This window comes from Monodon monoceros, unplaced genomic scaffold (genome assembly GCF_005190385.1).
Source record: "Monodon monoceros isolate NGI ecotype Baffin Bay Population unplaced genomic scaffold, NGI_Narwhal_1 Super_Scaffold_11, whole genome shotgun sequence".
NCBI lineage: Eukaryota > Metazoa > Chordata > Mammalia > Artiodactyla > Monodontidae > Monodon > Monodon monoceros.
Window position 1 is genome coordinate 81705269 of NW_021703767.1, and position 15171 is coordinate 81720439.

Below are 15171 nucleotides of genomic sequence, written 5' to 3' on the forward strand. Positions count from 1 at the left end.
TGGGTAGAGGATCTGAACAGACATTTATCTAAAGAAGACATACAAATGGCTATCAGGCACATGAAAAGATGCTCCATATCACTAATTATTAGGAAAATGCAAATGAAAACCACAGTGAGATATCACTTCACACCTGCTAGAATGGCTATTATCAAAAAAACAACAAATAACAAGTGTTGGCCAGGATGTAGGGAAACGGGAACCCTTGGGTACCGGTGATGGGAATGCAAATTGGTGCAGCCACTATGGAAAACAGTATGGAGATACCTCAAAAAACTAAAAATAGACCTATATATAGGACTACCACATGACTCAGCAACTCCACTCCCGGGTATTTATCTAAAAAAAACAAAAACACTCTTTAGAGACCTAAATGTAAGACCAGATACTATGAAACTCCTAGAGGAAAATATGCAGAACACTCTTTGACATAAACTGCAGCAATATTTTTTTTGGATCTGTCTCCTAAAGGAAAGGAAATGAAAACAAAAATAAACAAGTGGGACCTAATTAAACTTAAAAGATTTCACACAGCAAAGGAAACCACTGACAAGACAAAAAGATAACCCACTGAATGGGAGAAAATATTTGCAAATGATATGGCTGATAAGGGATTAATATCCAACATATATAAATAGCTCATACAACACAACATCAAAAAAACAACCAGATTAAAAAATGGGGAGAAGAACTAAACAGACATTTTTCCAAAGAGGAAAAGAAAATGGCCAACAGGCATATGAAAAGATGCTCAACATCAGTAATCATCAGGGAAATGAAAATCAAAGCCACAATGAGATATCACCTCACACCTGTCAGAAAGAATGGCTATCATCAAAAAGAACACAACAAATGTCGGCGAGGATGTGAAAAAAGGGAACCCTTGTTCACTGTTAGTGGGAATGTAAACTGGTGCAGCCACTGTGGAAAACAGTATGGAGGTGTCTCAAAAAACTACAAATAGAACTACCATATGACTCAGCAATTCCACTCCTGTGTATATATCAGAAAAAACCAAAAACACTAATTTGAAAAGATACATGCACCCCAATGTTCATAGCAGCATTATTTACAATTGCCAAGATATGGAAACAACCTAAGTGTCCATCAACAGATGAGTGGACAAGATTGGATACACAAACACACACACACACACACACACACACACACACACACACAACAGAATACTACTCAGCCATAAAAAAGAACGAAATTTTGCCATTTGCGGCAAATGGATGGATATGGAGGGCATTATGCTAGTGAAATAAGTTAGAGAAAGACAAATACTGTAGAATATCACTTATATGTGGAACCTAAAAAATACAACAAACTAGTGAATATAACAAAAAAGCAGACTCACATATATAGAGAACAAACCAGTGGTTACCAGTGGGGAGGGAGGGAGGGGTGGGAGAATGGGAGGTACAAACTACTCAGTGTAAGATAGGCTCAAGGATGTAATGTACAACATGGGGAATATGACCAAAATTCTGTAATAACTGTAAATGGAAAGCAATCTTTAAAAATTGTATAAAAAATAAAAAATTTAAAAAACCCAAAAAAACCCCACTCTTTAGAAAAGATATCTGCACTCTTACATTAACTGCAGCATTATTTACAATAGCCAAGATATGGAAGCAATCTAAGTACCCATCGGTAGATGAATGGACAAAAAAGGTGTGGTGTACACACACACACACACACACACACACACACACACACACACACACAGGAATATTACTCAGCCATAAAAAAGAATGAAATCTTGCCATTTGTGACAGCATGGACAGACCTAGAGGACACTAAGCTAAGTGAAATAAGTCAGATGGAGAAAGACAAATACTATATGATTTCACTTAAATGTGTAATCTAAAAAACAAAACAAATGAACAAACACAATAAAACAGAAACAGAGTCATAGATACAGAGAACAAACAGGTGGTTGTCAGAGGGAAGGAGGGAGGGGGGAGGGGAGAAGTAGGTGAGGGAGATTAAGAGGTACAAACTTTTAGTACAAAATAAATGAGTCAAGGGTATGAAATGTACAGTGTGGGGAATATAGTCAATAATTATGTAACATCTTTGTATGGTGACAGTAACTAATCATGGTGATGATTTTGAAATGTACAGAAATGTCAAATCACTATGTTGTGTACCAGGAACTAATATAGTGTTGTAGGTCAATTATACTTCAAAAATAAACTCACAAAAAAAGAGATCAGATTTGTGGTTACCAGAAGTGGTGAGTAGGGGAGGGGGAATTGGATGAAGGCAGTCAGAAGGTACAAACTTCCAGTTATAAGATAAGTAAGTACTAGGGATGTGGTGTACAACTTGATAAATATAATGAACACTGTTTATGTTAATGCATGAAAGTTGTTAAGACAGTAAACCCTAAGAGTTCTCATTACAAGGAAAAAAACAGAGGATTACTTAATTACAATTACTTGAACTGTGTATGTTAACACAATTTAATATTATGCAGCCATTAAAAATGATGCTGAAAAAGTATATTTCATGATACAGGAAATGTTCACAGTATGAAGTAAAAAAGTGTTACAGAACAGCATGGCTTTTTTTAAGCACACATACACACATGTATAGACTAACATATACCAAAAACACTAATGGTGGTTATTGTCAGGAGATGGGAGAATCATAGATTATTTTAATTTTTGGGGGGGAACTTACTTGTATGTTCCAAAATTTCTATATATATTACTTTTGTTCTCAGGAAAAAATTGTTTCAACAATATAAATGAAGTTATAAAGGACACTAGTGCCATGTGTTCTCTTTACTTCAAAAGCATAAGGCTTGAATTGGAGTATATGAATATACATACTACACAATGATGGGAGTTAAATTTTTACTTTTTAAAAAGCTGTGGGATCTCGAAATAATAATGTTTCTCAAGAATGGTTAGATATTTTGTTCTTTCCTCAAAATGTGAGCTTTCTGTGCCTGACTGTAAGATAAAAAAATTCCTTTTTACTACTACCTAAGGCAGGCCTGCAATCTTCAGGGGCAGTACCATGTGGCTTCCGTCTGGTTTTGAATTAGTCCAGTGACCATCCGACTTTTTGACTGTAAAAACTGTCAATAAAATTTTTGAATATGCACTCACTATGTGATTTATTTATAAATTATATATCTGTAAAACTTTATTAAAATACCAAATATATATGAAAACATGCATGAAAATAGAAAATTTAAAATGATGAGATAAAAGGAACAGAAGCTCCAACATCTTCCTCACAACGTCATGGATTGTCTTATATGTACTCTACTCTGGACACCACTGGACTGTACAACCACAAAAGGTGGGCTTCGACCAAAAAAGACCAACCATATGTCAATCTGTTCCATTCAGAAGGTCTATAGGAAATTGATATGGGGTATTCTTCTGGCACTAGGTCTTTAATTTATCAAAGGTTATGCAGTTAATGGTGGTAGTGCGTTTACACAGGAAATATCTTCCAGGTCCATACTCTAGCTTACCTTGCTGCTGCAATTTGTAATCAGTGGAATATGCCTTCCCAATGATATTCCATACAGGCCTTAAGCATCCAAATAGTCCTTCAAGAAACCCACCACTGCCGCTGCCCGACCTGCTGAACTGAATCTTGATGTCTTCGGTTCCACTCGTGCCCTCTCCATCCACAGTGTTGCTGTTCCCGTGAGACATGGCCATCTCTGATTCATCTTGTTCCCTTAGCTGAAGAACGCTGTTCTCAAACTGGTCCCTGGAATCCTCGCTTACGCTTGTCAACACTGTTGTGGTGATGGGGCTGTTCATGCCCTCATTTAGCTCTGTTTGCACCACCCCCTTTTCCTGCTGGTCCTTAAGAAGCTTGGGTGAAGGGTGGCTTCGCATAGGTGCGATGTCATCTTGTAGTCCATTGAAGGTTTTGTTTTCACTCAAAGGCAAGTGTGGGGAAGGGGAGCAGCTCAGGTGCTCCTGAGGGTTGGCCATCGTGCCATGAGTGTGCCCAGGGTCCTGAGATGACACTCAGAGGATCATTAGAAAAGAGTTCTGATGTAAGAGGGGGCTTCAGAACCTGGGGAAAACAGGAGGAGGTCGTGAGATCACCCTTTCTTTAGTCATCCACACCACTACACTTCCGTTTATAATAATAAAAACATTGAAACAAGGGGGATTGATTATAAACAGTGGTGTTCATCCATATGAAGGAATACTGTGCAGCAGTTAAAAATCATGTTGTAGAAGAGTATTTACTAACATGAGAAAATGTTCATGACATATTAATATAAAAATAGGTTAGAAAAATATATACAATGTAAGCCATTTAAAATTTTTATTATTTAAAAGGATACACAAACACATATACAAGAAAAAAAGACTGGAAGGATACATCCAAAGAATTAACAACAGTTAATTCTAGGTGGTTAGATTTGGGAGGGATTTATGTTGTGTTTTTCGAGATATTCTAAGCATTTTGCATTAATATGTTTCTATAGACTGAATGGTTGTGTCCCCCCAAAATTTACATGTTGAAACTCATTTGTGATGCTGTTTGGAGGTGGGGGCCTTTGGGATGTGATTAGGTCATGATGGTGGAGCCTTCATGAATGGGATTAGTAAAATCCCATTTATACTAAATCCTTATAAAAAAGACCCCGGAGAACTCCCTTCCCTCTTCTTCCATGTGAGGACACAGTGAGAAGATGGCTGTCTATGAACCAGGAAGCAGGCCCTCACCAGATTATCAAATCTGTGAGTGCTTTGATCTTGGATATCTCAGCTCAGCCTCCAAAAAACTGTCAGAAGTAAAAATGTTTGTTGTCTGAGCCATCTAGTCTGTGGTATTTTTGTTATAGCAGCCTGAACAGACTAAGAAATATATATTATATTTATAATCAGAAAAAAATTGTTTCTCTTCCCAAAGGTATAAATATATTTTTGTTAGAAACTACATTCTGTGTTATTATAAGTCACTGCTGATATCTTCTGTTTGCTTTAGTGTCTTGTCCACTGGCACCTTGCTTTACTTTCTAAGGCATTCATTAAGGCACGTAGATAAATGTCTTGTGTATGTGACAGATAAATTCCTAAGATGTAAATTTTGTTTTACTGTACTGCACCAAATCTGGACCAATGTGACCAAGCCGCAGCTCTTTAAACTTATTCTTTGCTTCTGATCTGTCCATTAGCACCAATTTCTCAGAGCCACCTACCCCCTGAAAATAAAGACATAGAATTGTTCTAGATTCACCAGATCATGCAAAATCAATCTTAAACTTATTCAATGCATGTCTCTTATCAGAAATTTACTTTCTTTGCAAATCCCTATATAATAGCCCTTCCTTCTTTCACTCTGTATTAAGCATCAAGGATGTGCTAGAGGCCACGGGATAAAGATGATCTTGCAGAGGGGGCAAAAGACAGACCAACAAAGATTGACTGTACACTGCTTAACCAAGTGCTCTGGGAGCACAGAAGAGGGAGGGATAGTTTCAGGGATAGCTGCCCAAAGGTGGTAACTACTGATTTGTTTGAAGGAAGTGTAGAAATTCATCGGGCAGGCAGGAAAGGAGTGAGTGAAAGAAGAGGAAGAGGGTACTACAGGTTTGGAGAAAGTGTGAACGAGGGCACGGAGGGATGAAAATATGGAACAGATGAGATATCTTAGTGGCTGGAATGTAGGTTATATGTATATATACAGAGAAAGATAAGAATTGGAGAGAGTCAGGGGCTAGATTGTAAGTATGCTAGGCTAAGAGATTTGGATTTTATTCTGAAGGTGATGGGGAGCCACAGTATCCTATATTGGGGGTTACAAATAAAAATAGACCATTCTTATGTTATTAATTTCTCATCTTCATTACTGAGACCAGGGATTGCTAGGGAAGTGAGACTAGGTGTTCCAGGTAGTAATGGGGAGCAGTAGGAGATAACTCTTGTAAAAGGTGGGCCAAGGTCAGAATATGGTGGACCTGTATGGCAAGCTAAAGCTTTTAGATTTTATCCTCAAGACAACAGAGAGTCATTAAGGAATTTTAAGCAAGGGAGTGATTTGGTCAGATTTGTAATTTAAAATCATACCCATAGAAATAGAGGTTGGATTGAAGGAGAATGACTGACGGTCAAGATATCAGTTAGGAGGAAGAGATCAAGTAAGAAATGATGAGGACACCAAGGCAGTAGCAATGGCAATGAATGAAGACGAGGGGACAGGTTTTAAGAGGTAAAGCTGGTAAGATCTAGTGATTGATAAAACATGGGGGTGGGTGAGGAAAAGGACAGGAGAGGAATACTTTCAGAAAACTAACTTGGGATAATGGATAGATGGACAATGTCATTAACTGAGATATGAAATATCAGAAGAGAAGAAGTTTTAGAAAGAAGATAATTAGCTCATAAATGTAGACGGTTTAACGCCTACTGTGTGTTTCATGCACTGAACCAGATTTTTATTTATGTTATCTGATTTTAAAAAGACATTTTAGGGACTTCCCTGGCGGTCCAGTGGTTAAGACTCTGCACTTCCACTGCAGGGGGAACGGGTTCCACCCCTAGTCCAGGAACTAAGATCCTATATGCCGTGGGCGGTGTGGCCAAAAAGGAAAAACAAAAAAAATAAAAAGACACTTTATAGAGAGGAATTTAAAGAGAGGTAAACATGGGAGCTTCTTTAGCTCAGGGACAGAAGTATCAAAATAATACAAAGGTGAAACCAAGTTAAATTAAAAACATTTTTATTAAATGCATGCTAGGAGCAGTACCAAGTTAAATTAAAAATGTTTTTATTAAATAAATGCTAGAACCACGCACTAGGCTAGGTTCTATGGGTACAGGACATTACTATTACCATTACTACTTTTTTTTTTTTTTTTTTTGCGGTACGCGGGCCTCTCACTGCCATGGCCTCTCCCGTTGCGGAGCACAGGCTCCGGACGCGCAGGCTCAGCGGCCATGGCTCAGGGGCCTAGCCGCTCCGCAGCATGTGGGATCTTCCGGGACCGGGGCACGAACCCACGTCCCCTGCATCGGCAGGCGGACTCCCTACCACTGCGCCACCAGGGAAGCCCACCATTGCTACTTTTAATGGTAAGGAAGACAAAGGGCTTTACAATTTACAGAGCCCCGTTTACATAATCACCGATGTGTTTACTCTCCAGAATAAAAAAAACCCAACAATCCGATTTGTAGTGTTTGTCCATTTCCCTGGTATAAATACTCCCACCAAGGCAGATTTCAAGCTTAACAACCTGCTTGCAAAGTTACTAAATATTTGACAGCTGGCTCTTAGAAATTGGCATATAAACCAGCATCAACACCATAATCTTTGTGATAGTGTCATTTTCATTTGAGAGAAGTAAGAAACTTCTAAGGCCACATATTGAGTAAGCGGTAGAGCAGGAATTAAAATCTAACTCAGAATTCAGATTCTCAAATTCCCTTGCCTTTTTTTTTACAAGGCACCTCTTAAGATAACCCTTCACTTTCTTAGAGTACTTTTCCTGTGACCTTGACCTAAACACCTGATTGCCTGTTTAAGGAAGCCAGAGCATGGAATGGTTATCCCTGTTTTTCCCAGAAGGACACGGAGGCCTAGAGAGAGGTATATGCCAAAGGTCACAGAGCCAGGACTGAATACCATTTTTTTTTTTCCTAATTCCAAACTCTCTCCTATACCATGTGGTCTCTGTAGGACATAGTTTCTTCTTTTCAAAGCTTATACACTACTTAAACAGTTAATAATTACACCGAGGGAACTACCTCCTGCCCACTCCCACCCCCATGACATACGAGCCATATTCTGTTCTACAGGCTGTGGGAGAAGGGAACAAGAATGGGGCAGGAGAAGGTAGATTGGGCTGACTGGACTTGAGGTAAACCTTTACAAGGAAGATGTGTTTGAAACTGACAGAGGAAAGGAAGTCAGGAAAGAACAAGAGCATTAGCAGAGGCAGGGAATAAACGACCAGGGCATGTGTGGGAGGGCTGATCACCCGGAAATAAGGAAAGAGCCAGCCAAGGTTGGAGAGTAGTGTGCAATAAAGGTAGCTGCTTCACATACGGGCTCTGAAAGCTCATGAAATAATGCAGATAATTCTTCCCTTTAAACAAATCAGAAAACTTTAACTGTTTGAGGTTAGGTTAAGAGGGACAAATTCTAGGGCATGGAGAAATTTAGGGGCTGGGAAGCTGCCTGGGACTATAATGTTGGGGAAAAGGAAGAAAGAAAGAAAAAGAAAAGCTGGAACCCTTCGCTACAGCAACAGCTGTTTGCTGAATTGACTGCCATTCCCCACCCCAATCCTCTCCACTTCCTTCTTTTTTACTCATCTCTAAGCTCTGACATTACTGATCCCCTCATTTTGCTTTCTTGCTGACCTCCTGCCACAAACTTGAGCTCTCTCTTGCCTTTGGTCTCTCTGACCTTGCTCTGCCTGATCTCTTTCAAGACTGCTGACTTCATATTTTCAGACTTGGCCACTGCCTTAGTAAAGTTGCTTCCAGTCTGTCTTTGCTGTTGGGATCCTTTACAGCACAGGGCATATATTATGCTGTTGGCTCACGTCAGACTTGATAATGCAAATACCCAAATGTATATGTGAATGTCAGCCAAACACCTATTTGTGCAATTTGTTCTTTGAACCCAACTACAGGATTTTATATTAATTCCTGGTAAATTTGCATTTTGTCCATTTTTATTCTGAGTTTCTTCTCCCTGATGACCTCATATTGAAATGAGCTCATATACAAAAAGTTAGAAAAACATGTGTTTGTTTTGTAATCTCTTCCCATTTCTTTTTTTTTTTTTGGCCACGTCTCCGATCTCATTTCCCCAGCCAGGGGTTGAACCTGGGCCATGAAAGTGAAAGTGCAGAATCCTAACCACTAGACCACCAGGGAACTCCCATCTCTTCACATTTCTAAGAGGTTAATGGTATACATGAAGTGGACCTGTTCACACAGGCACTGGGAATGAGTCTAAAGAAGAGAACGTCAGCACGGTCATCACATTCAGTTTGATATTTAAGACATCAAGGAATAACAGGACCTTCAAGGAATATAGTCCAACCCACTTGTTTTACATATGAGAATCAAATCCCAGAGAGATTGCTGACTCGCTCAATACAACTAATTAGTGTCAGAGATAGAATGAGTCCTCTTTCTTCAACCTATGATCTTCCCCTAGTCTGGTTGTTTATTCAAACAAACAGAAACAAATAGCCATGATAGCATGACCATTGATGACAAAAACGATAATAATTCATTGTGTTATTCTAGGTGCACTAAAGCTACACCCAAAGAAGCACAAGCACCCATTTAGAGGGGTGGCCCTGCACCTGTTAACAGAGGTGTGAAGGGCACCCAGCTATTGGTGATTCAGCGGCTCTGAGACTGGGCAGAGGTGATGGAAACCTCAAGGTGTGTATAAAGATATGTAGTCAGAGAGGTTTTCCTCTGCTCACCAAGAATATCAAGACCAATCACAACCAACAAATGCAGAGAAATGGAGAAGCACAAGAACAAAGGGAAAGAAATCATCACCATGGCTATATTCAAATATGATCAGAGCTGACTCTACATGTAAGAGTGTAGGAGGATAAAAATATCTAAATTTTACCTGTGTTTGTACGTACACCCACACACTGCCACACTGCACAGTGAAGGAGCTGGTAAGTGGAACCTAAGGGAACACAAGCAGCCCCACCATCTCTGCCTCTGTCTTTGTCCTCTCAGTTCCTCCCTCTCTGTCCAGATTTGGCTCAGGTACCCTTTTGGGAACTGACTGTTTGGATATTTTAATTCATGAGAAGTCAAAGCTAGAATTCATTAGAAGGGGATAGAAAGGAGATGAGGCAAGAATTTTAAACACTGAGAGTCAAATGGAAAAAGATAAGGAAGAGCAGAGGGGCAAAGGGGCAAGGTTGGCGTGTCACCCTTATCAGTAGGAAGGTCTATGGGCAAGGCTGCAGGTGAGGTGATGCTGCTGCTTCCCTTACAAGGGCTCCTGAATCTGCCAGGAGCACAAGGTGGTGCTTCCGTCTCTGCCCTTTGGGCACACTTCCCTTGCCCTCAAAAGGAGGAAGTGGTTTGTGCAAAATTAGTAGGCAAGGGTTGGAGACAGCAGCAGATGTGCATTTGGCAGCGCACTGCCAATTTCTGGAAATTACCTTGGCTTCATGCCAAGATGGGTTCGGCACAGAGAAAAAGACGAGTGGAAGCGGTCATGTGGCCAAATGGCCCTTGAGTTCTTGTGTTTTTATTATATAATACAATTTCCCCATGTTGCTAATAGAGAATAAACTTATAATAGATCAGATTTTGAGTTTTACATCATAAATATGAATAAATCAAAGATTTTGGAAAATTTTGCCTCACAAAGTTTTCAGTATGACTAAAATTGAATAAAACTTGAAAGTAAGTCTTATTTTGCTGAGATTTCTTGATTGATGCTCACCTCTTCCCAAGCTGCCTTATCATTACTTGGCATTTTCTTGCCTTAAAATGAACACAATGCTGCTATCCTAACTTTCTGGTTATTTCTCTAAAATTCACATAGCAGTATTTAGAGCACAAGTGAGATTTCTGCTGTTAGGGCATCATTCCCATTTTAAAACTGGGATTAAGTTACTTGTTCATAGTAATCACATAAAAAATGATCTTTCTAGGATAGAGGTCTAACACGGAGATCTTGATTTGAACTTTAAAAAAATTAGATTGCTTTTTCTAATGGAATTGCAAAATTAATCAGATCAGAATAGTGGCCTACAGTTGCACCTTTACCCCTAACTTGCTCTCCTAACTGTGAACCCTCTACTGAAATCCCTATTTGAAAGGACGATAATAACCTCACATCAACCAAATCCACTGACCTACCTTGTCCCATCTTCTTTATAACATTTCATCCAATAATATTAAAGTATGCTGGAGCCAGCAAAAAATAAAAATTACAAACAGGCAACCTCCATGTTGACAGATTACTTAATGAATATTACTACCTATAAATACAACTATGACTAAAGTTAAAATAACTTTATAATGTAGGTTTTAAAGCAACTGACAAAGGATTAATCTCTAAAATTTACAAGCAGCTCATGCAGCTCAATAACAAAAGAACAAACAACCCAATCCAAAAATGGGCAGAAGACCTAAACAGACATTTCTCCAAAGAAGATATACAGATTGCCAACAACCACATGAAAGAATGCTCAACATCATTAATCATTAGAGAAATGCAAATCAAAACTACAATGAGATATCATCTCACACCGGTCAGAATGGCCATCATCAAAAAATCTAGAAACAATAAATGCTGGAGAGGGTGTGGAGAAAAGGGAACACTCTTGCACTGTTGGTGGGAATATAAATTGATACAGCCACTATGGAGAACAGTATGGAGGTTCCTTAAAAAACTACAAATAGAACTACCGTATGACCCAGCAATCCCACTACTGCGCATATAACCTGAGAAAACCATAATTCAAAAAGAGTCATGTACCAAAATGTTCATTGCAGCTCTATTTACAATAGCCAGGACGTGGAAGCAACCTAAGTGTCCAACAACAGGTGAATGGATAAAGAAGATGTGGCACATATATACAATGGAATATTACTCAGCCATAAAAAGAAACGAAATTGAGTTATTTGTAGTGAGGTGGATGGACCTAGAGTCTGTCATACAGAGTGAAGTAAGTCAGAAAGAGAAAAACAAATACTGTATGCTAACACATATATATGGAATCTAAGGAAAAAAAAAAAAAGGTCATGAAGATCCTAGGGGTAAGATGGGAATAAAGACACAGACCTACTAGAGCATGGACTTGAGGATATGGGGAGGGGGAAGGGTAAGCTGCGACAAAGTGAGAGAGTGGCATGGACATATATACACTACCAAACATAAAATAGATAGCTAGTGGGAAGTAGCCGCATAGCACAGGGAGATCAGCTAGGTGGTTTGTGACCACCTAGAGGGGTGGGATAGGGAGGGTGGGAGGGAGGAGATGCAAGAGGGAAGAGATATGGGAATATACGTATGTGTATAAATGATTCACTTTGTTATAAAGCAGAAACTAACACACCATTGTAAAGCAATTATACTCCAATAAAGATGTTAAAAAATTAAATAAAAAAAATAAAATGAATAAAGATGTTTCATTTTCAGAGTTACAGACTATGATCTTATAAAAAAAAAGCAACTTGTGGGGCTTCAAATATACCTTCAGTCAAAGGCCAAACAAATTTCTTGACCAAAGGAATGGTTTCTCTATAACCTCCATAAATCTATGATAAATAATATATATTAAGTGTTAATATTCCAGAGTAGAATCATTTTCTGACTTAAATCTGACTTGCTATATGAGGAAGAAAATTAGTAACTAAATAAATCTGCTTAAAATGTCTTAAAAAATAAGATACAGACATATATGCCCTTAAATATTTAATATGAATGAGTATAAAAATAATTATAGAAGCCTTTCAAGAAAACAGGAAAATAGGTTTAAAAGGTCAACAGTGGTTATCACTGTTGTTTTTTTTTTTTTTTTGTGGTACACGGGCCTCTCACTGTTGTGGCCTCTCCCGTTGTGGAGCACAGGCTCCGGAAGCGCAGGCTCAGCGGCCATGGCTCACGGGCCCAGCTGCTCTGTGGCATGTGGGATCTTCCCGGACCAGGGCACGAACCCATGTCCCCTGCCTCAGCAGGCGGACTCTCAACCACTGCGCCACCAGGGAAGCCCATCACTGTTGTTTTTTAAAATTTTCTATATTTTCCTAAATTTCTAGTCTTAGCATCCATCACTTATTTAATCAGAAGTTTTCAATCCAAATCTTTGTTGCTTTAAACACATAGATGAACGAGCCATCTTTACTACATTTGCGTATTTGAAAAATGATATGCGATGTTAAGGACATGGTCAGGAAAACTAATCGTCAATGTGTGCTGAGGCTTGCGAATAGGCATAAGAATCATTTATAAATTCAAAACAAAAAGAAAAATGAATAAAAAACAGATGACAATGAGGAAACAAAAGCTGATGACTCTTATTTTGTTTTTACCTTTTCTACTAGTAAGAATCATATTCAAAAGGCAGAATAATCTAGATAAGAGAACTGAAACTTAAGACAGATGAAGAGACAAAGGCATATCTAATTATATCTTGATTATTTCCAAGTTCTAAGGTCAGATGAATTACACACTAATGCACTGAAACTCTTGCATTTAGGATCACAAAAACAACCTTTCGTAAAGAATTATCTTTAGGAACTGTGAGCAAGATATTCATGGAAAAGTAGGAGATAGAGAAATACCCTAATTTTTTTTAATAAAGGAGGATTATAGAATACATAGATAGAACTGTGAACTTGAGCTGGTCCCTGATAACAGCACCAAGTATACAGTAAGCACTCAATAAAAGCTAGTCCCTTTTCTTTTTTTCCTTTCCTGTTATTTTGTGCCTTTCCCCTCTTTTTTGGGGAAATCTATGACTCTCCTTAAGATAAATAGTTCAGGAGAACAGTTGAAATGACCATTGAAATTATTTTAAAATTACTATTTAAAATTTAAGTTATGTTTTACAATTTGGGCTATAATGCACACTTTCATATTGTTTCCCAATCAACCAATTCAGAACCTTCTATGCACTTCATCATATAGAGAGCAACACTGTGAGGGGCTAAGAGGGGAGATACTGGACAAAGATAGACCTGGATTCAAATACTAATCATTAACTTGATCTTTCTCTCTAAGCCTCAATTTCGTTATCTATAAGTGGTGATAACAACAGAATCCAACTCATAGAAGAGATTAGATGATTATATGAGATAATGCATATATAATGCACTTATCTAGCACACAGCAAATCCTCAAGACTTGTTATCTATCCAAAGCTTTAACTAGAAAAACTAGAATGAAAAGATATACGTTAATATGCTCAATATATATGTGAGAGCAAGGGGCATGAAAGGAAGGGCAAAAGGAAGACAAATGAGCTTTCTTAAAGAAAGTGGGGAAAAAAAAAAAGAAAGTGGAAAAATGACAAAAGTGGGATAAGAGAGAGATCAATGTACATAGAAATTGAGGCACATTTAGCTTGTAATGTTCATTTGAAATTATAAATGAAAGCACAAAGTATCAATAAACAGAGAGATACTGGGTCAAAAGGGCAAAAGGAATATGGAAAACAAGAGAGGAAAATCCCAAACGTATGCAACTTCTTTTTCATATTTAATTTCCTTTGTCTTTGATTTAATTACAGCAGTTATTTTTACATTCCAGGTTTCAATTAAATTGAAAGAAAAAAGGAAGGCTCTATGTAACTATAATATTTGGGAGAATATTAATACTATGTAGTTCTAATATTTGGGAGAAAAAAGTATGTAATTCCCATGGTTTTAACATTGCTATATTAAATTAGGAGATAATTTTATTGATTCAAAAAAATATCTCTGGGAAAAGACTGCTTATGTTTTAAACAGAAGAGCAATTAGAACACAGGAGAACCACTGCAGAACTGTGTTCCCAAAGGGGAGTATGGAATTTTCTTGCCTAGAGATCGACATGTTTCTACATCACGTTATGTACACATGAAGACATTCTGTCTTTCAGGAACTACTTAATTCTACTCTTGTCTCACCCACCTTCCTGGAAACATTATAGTTTTCAGGCAGCTTGCCTTCACTTTCTTTATGAAGACCTCATCCCTAGGGCAAAGTCTAAAAAGTTTGTTGTGGCTCTAGGCCTAGAGAACTTTGTACAATAGCAACTTCCCACAAGCTTAGAAAAATCATAAAAAATAGTCCTTAAGTGATAAATTGAACATTGAAGTAAAATGTGTGCTCTAGATTCAAACTCTCTGGTTTGAATACTGATTCTGTCCATGGGGAAGTTCCTTATCTTTGTGTGTCTCAGTTTTTGCAGTCAAAAACTTGGATAATAAGTGTATCTACCTCATAGGGTTGTAATGAGGACTAAATAAGATAACACTTGCAGAGTGCTTAACATATAACCTGGTACAAAGTAAGCACTTAATAAGGTTTTGCTATTTATACTTTAAATTAATAAACATTTTATTCTAAAATAAGAGTATATTCTTTATTAATAATAATATCCATATTGTTAAAGGAGTAAGATCAAATGAGTACATATATTTTACAACAGTTTTGTCCTTGGTCATTCCAGGGATATAACCACAGA

General features: G+C 38.0%; 1 protein-coding gene across 3 annotated transcripts in view; it reads right to left on the reverse strand.

Annotated features, from left to right (window-relative positions):
* MAP3K13 (mitogen-activated protein kinase kinase kinase 13) overlaps positions 1-15171 on the reverse strand; it is a 164329-nt gene that overhangs the window by 45756 nt on the left and 103402 nt on the right. For all 3 annotated transcript variants that reach the window (XM_029214129.1, XM_029214130.1, XM_029214131.1), the window contains one exon: positions 3500-4059. In XM_029214129.1, the coding sequence (XP_029069962.1) occupies positions 3500-3974 (475 nt within the window). In that variant the 5' untranslated portion in view covers positions 3975-4059. The remainder of the gene's footprint in view (positions 1-3499; positions 4060-15171) is intronic.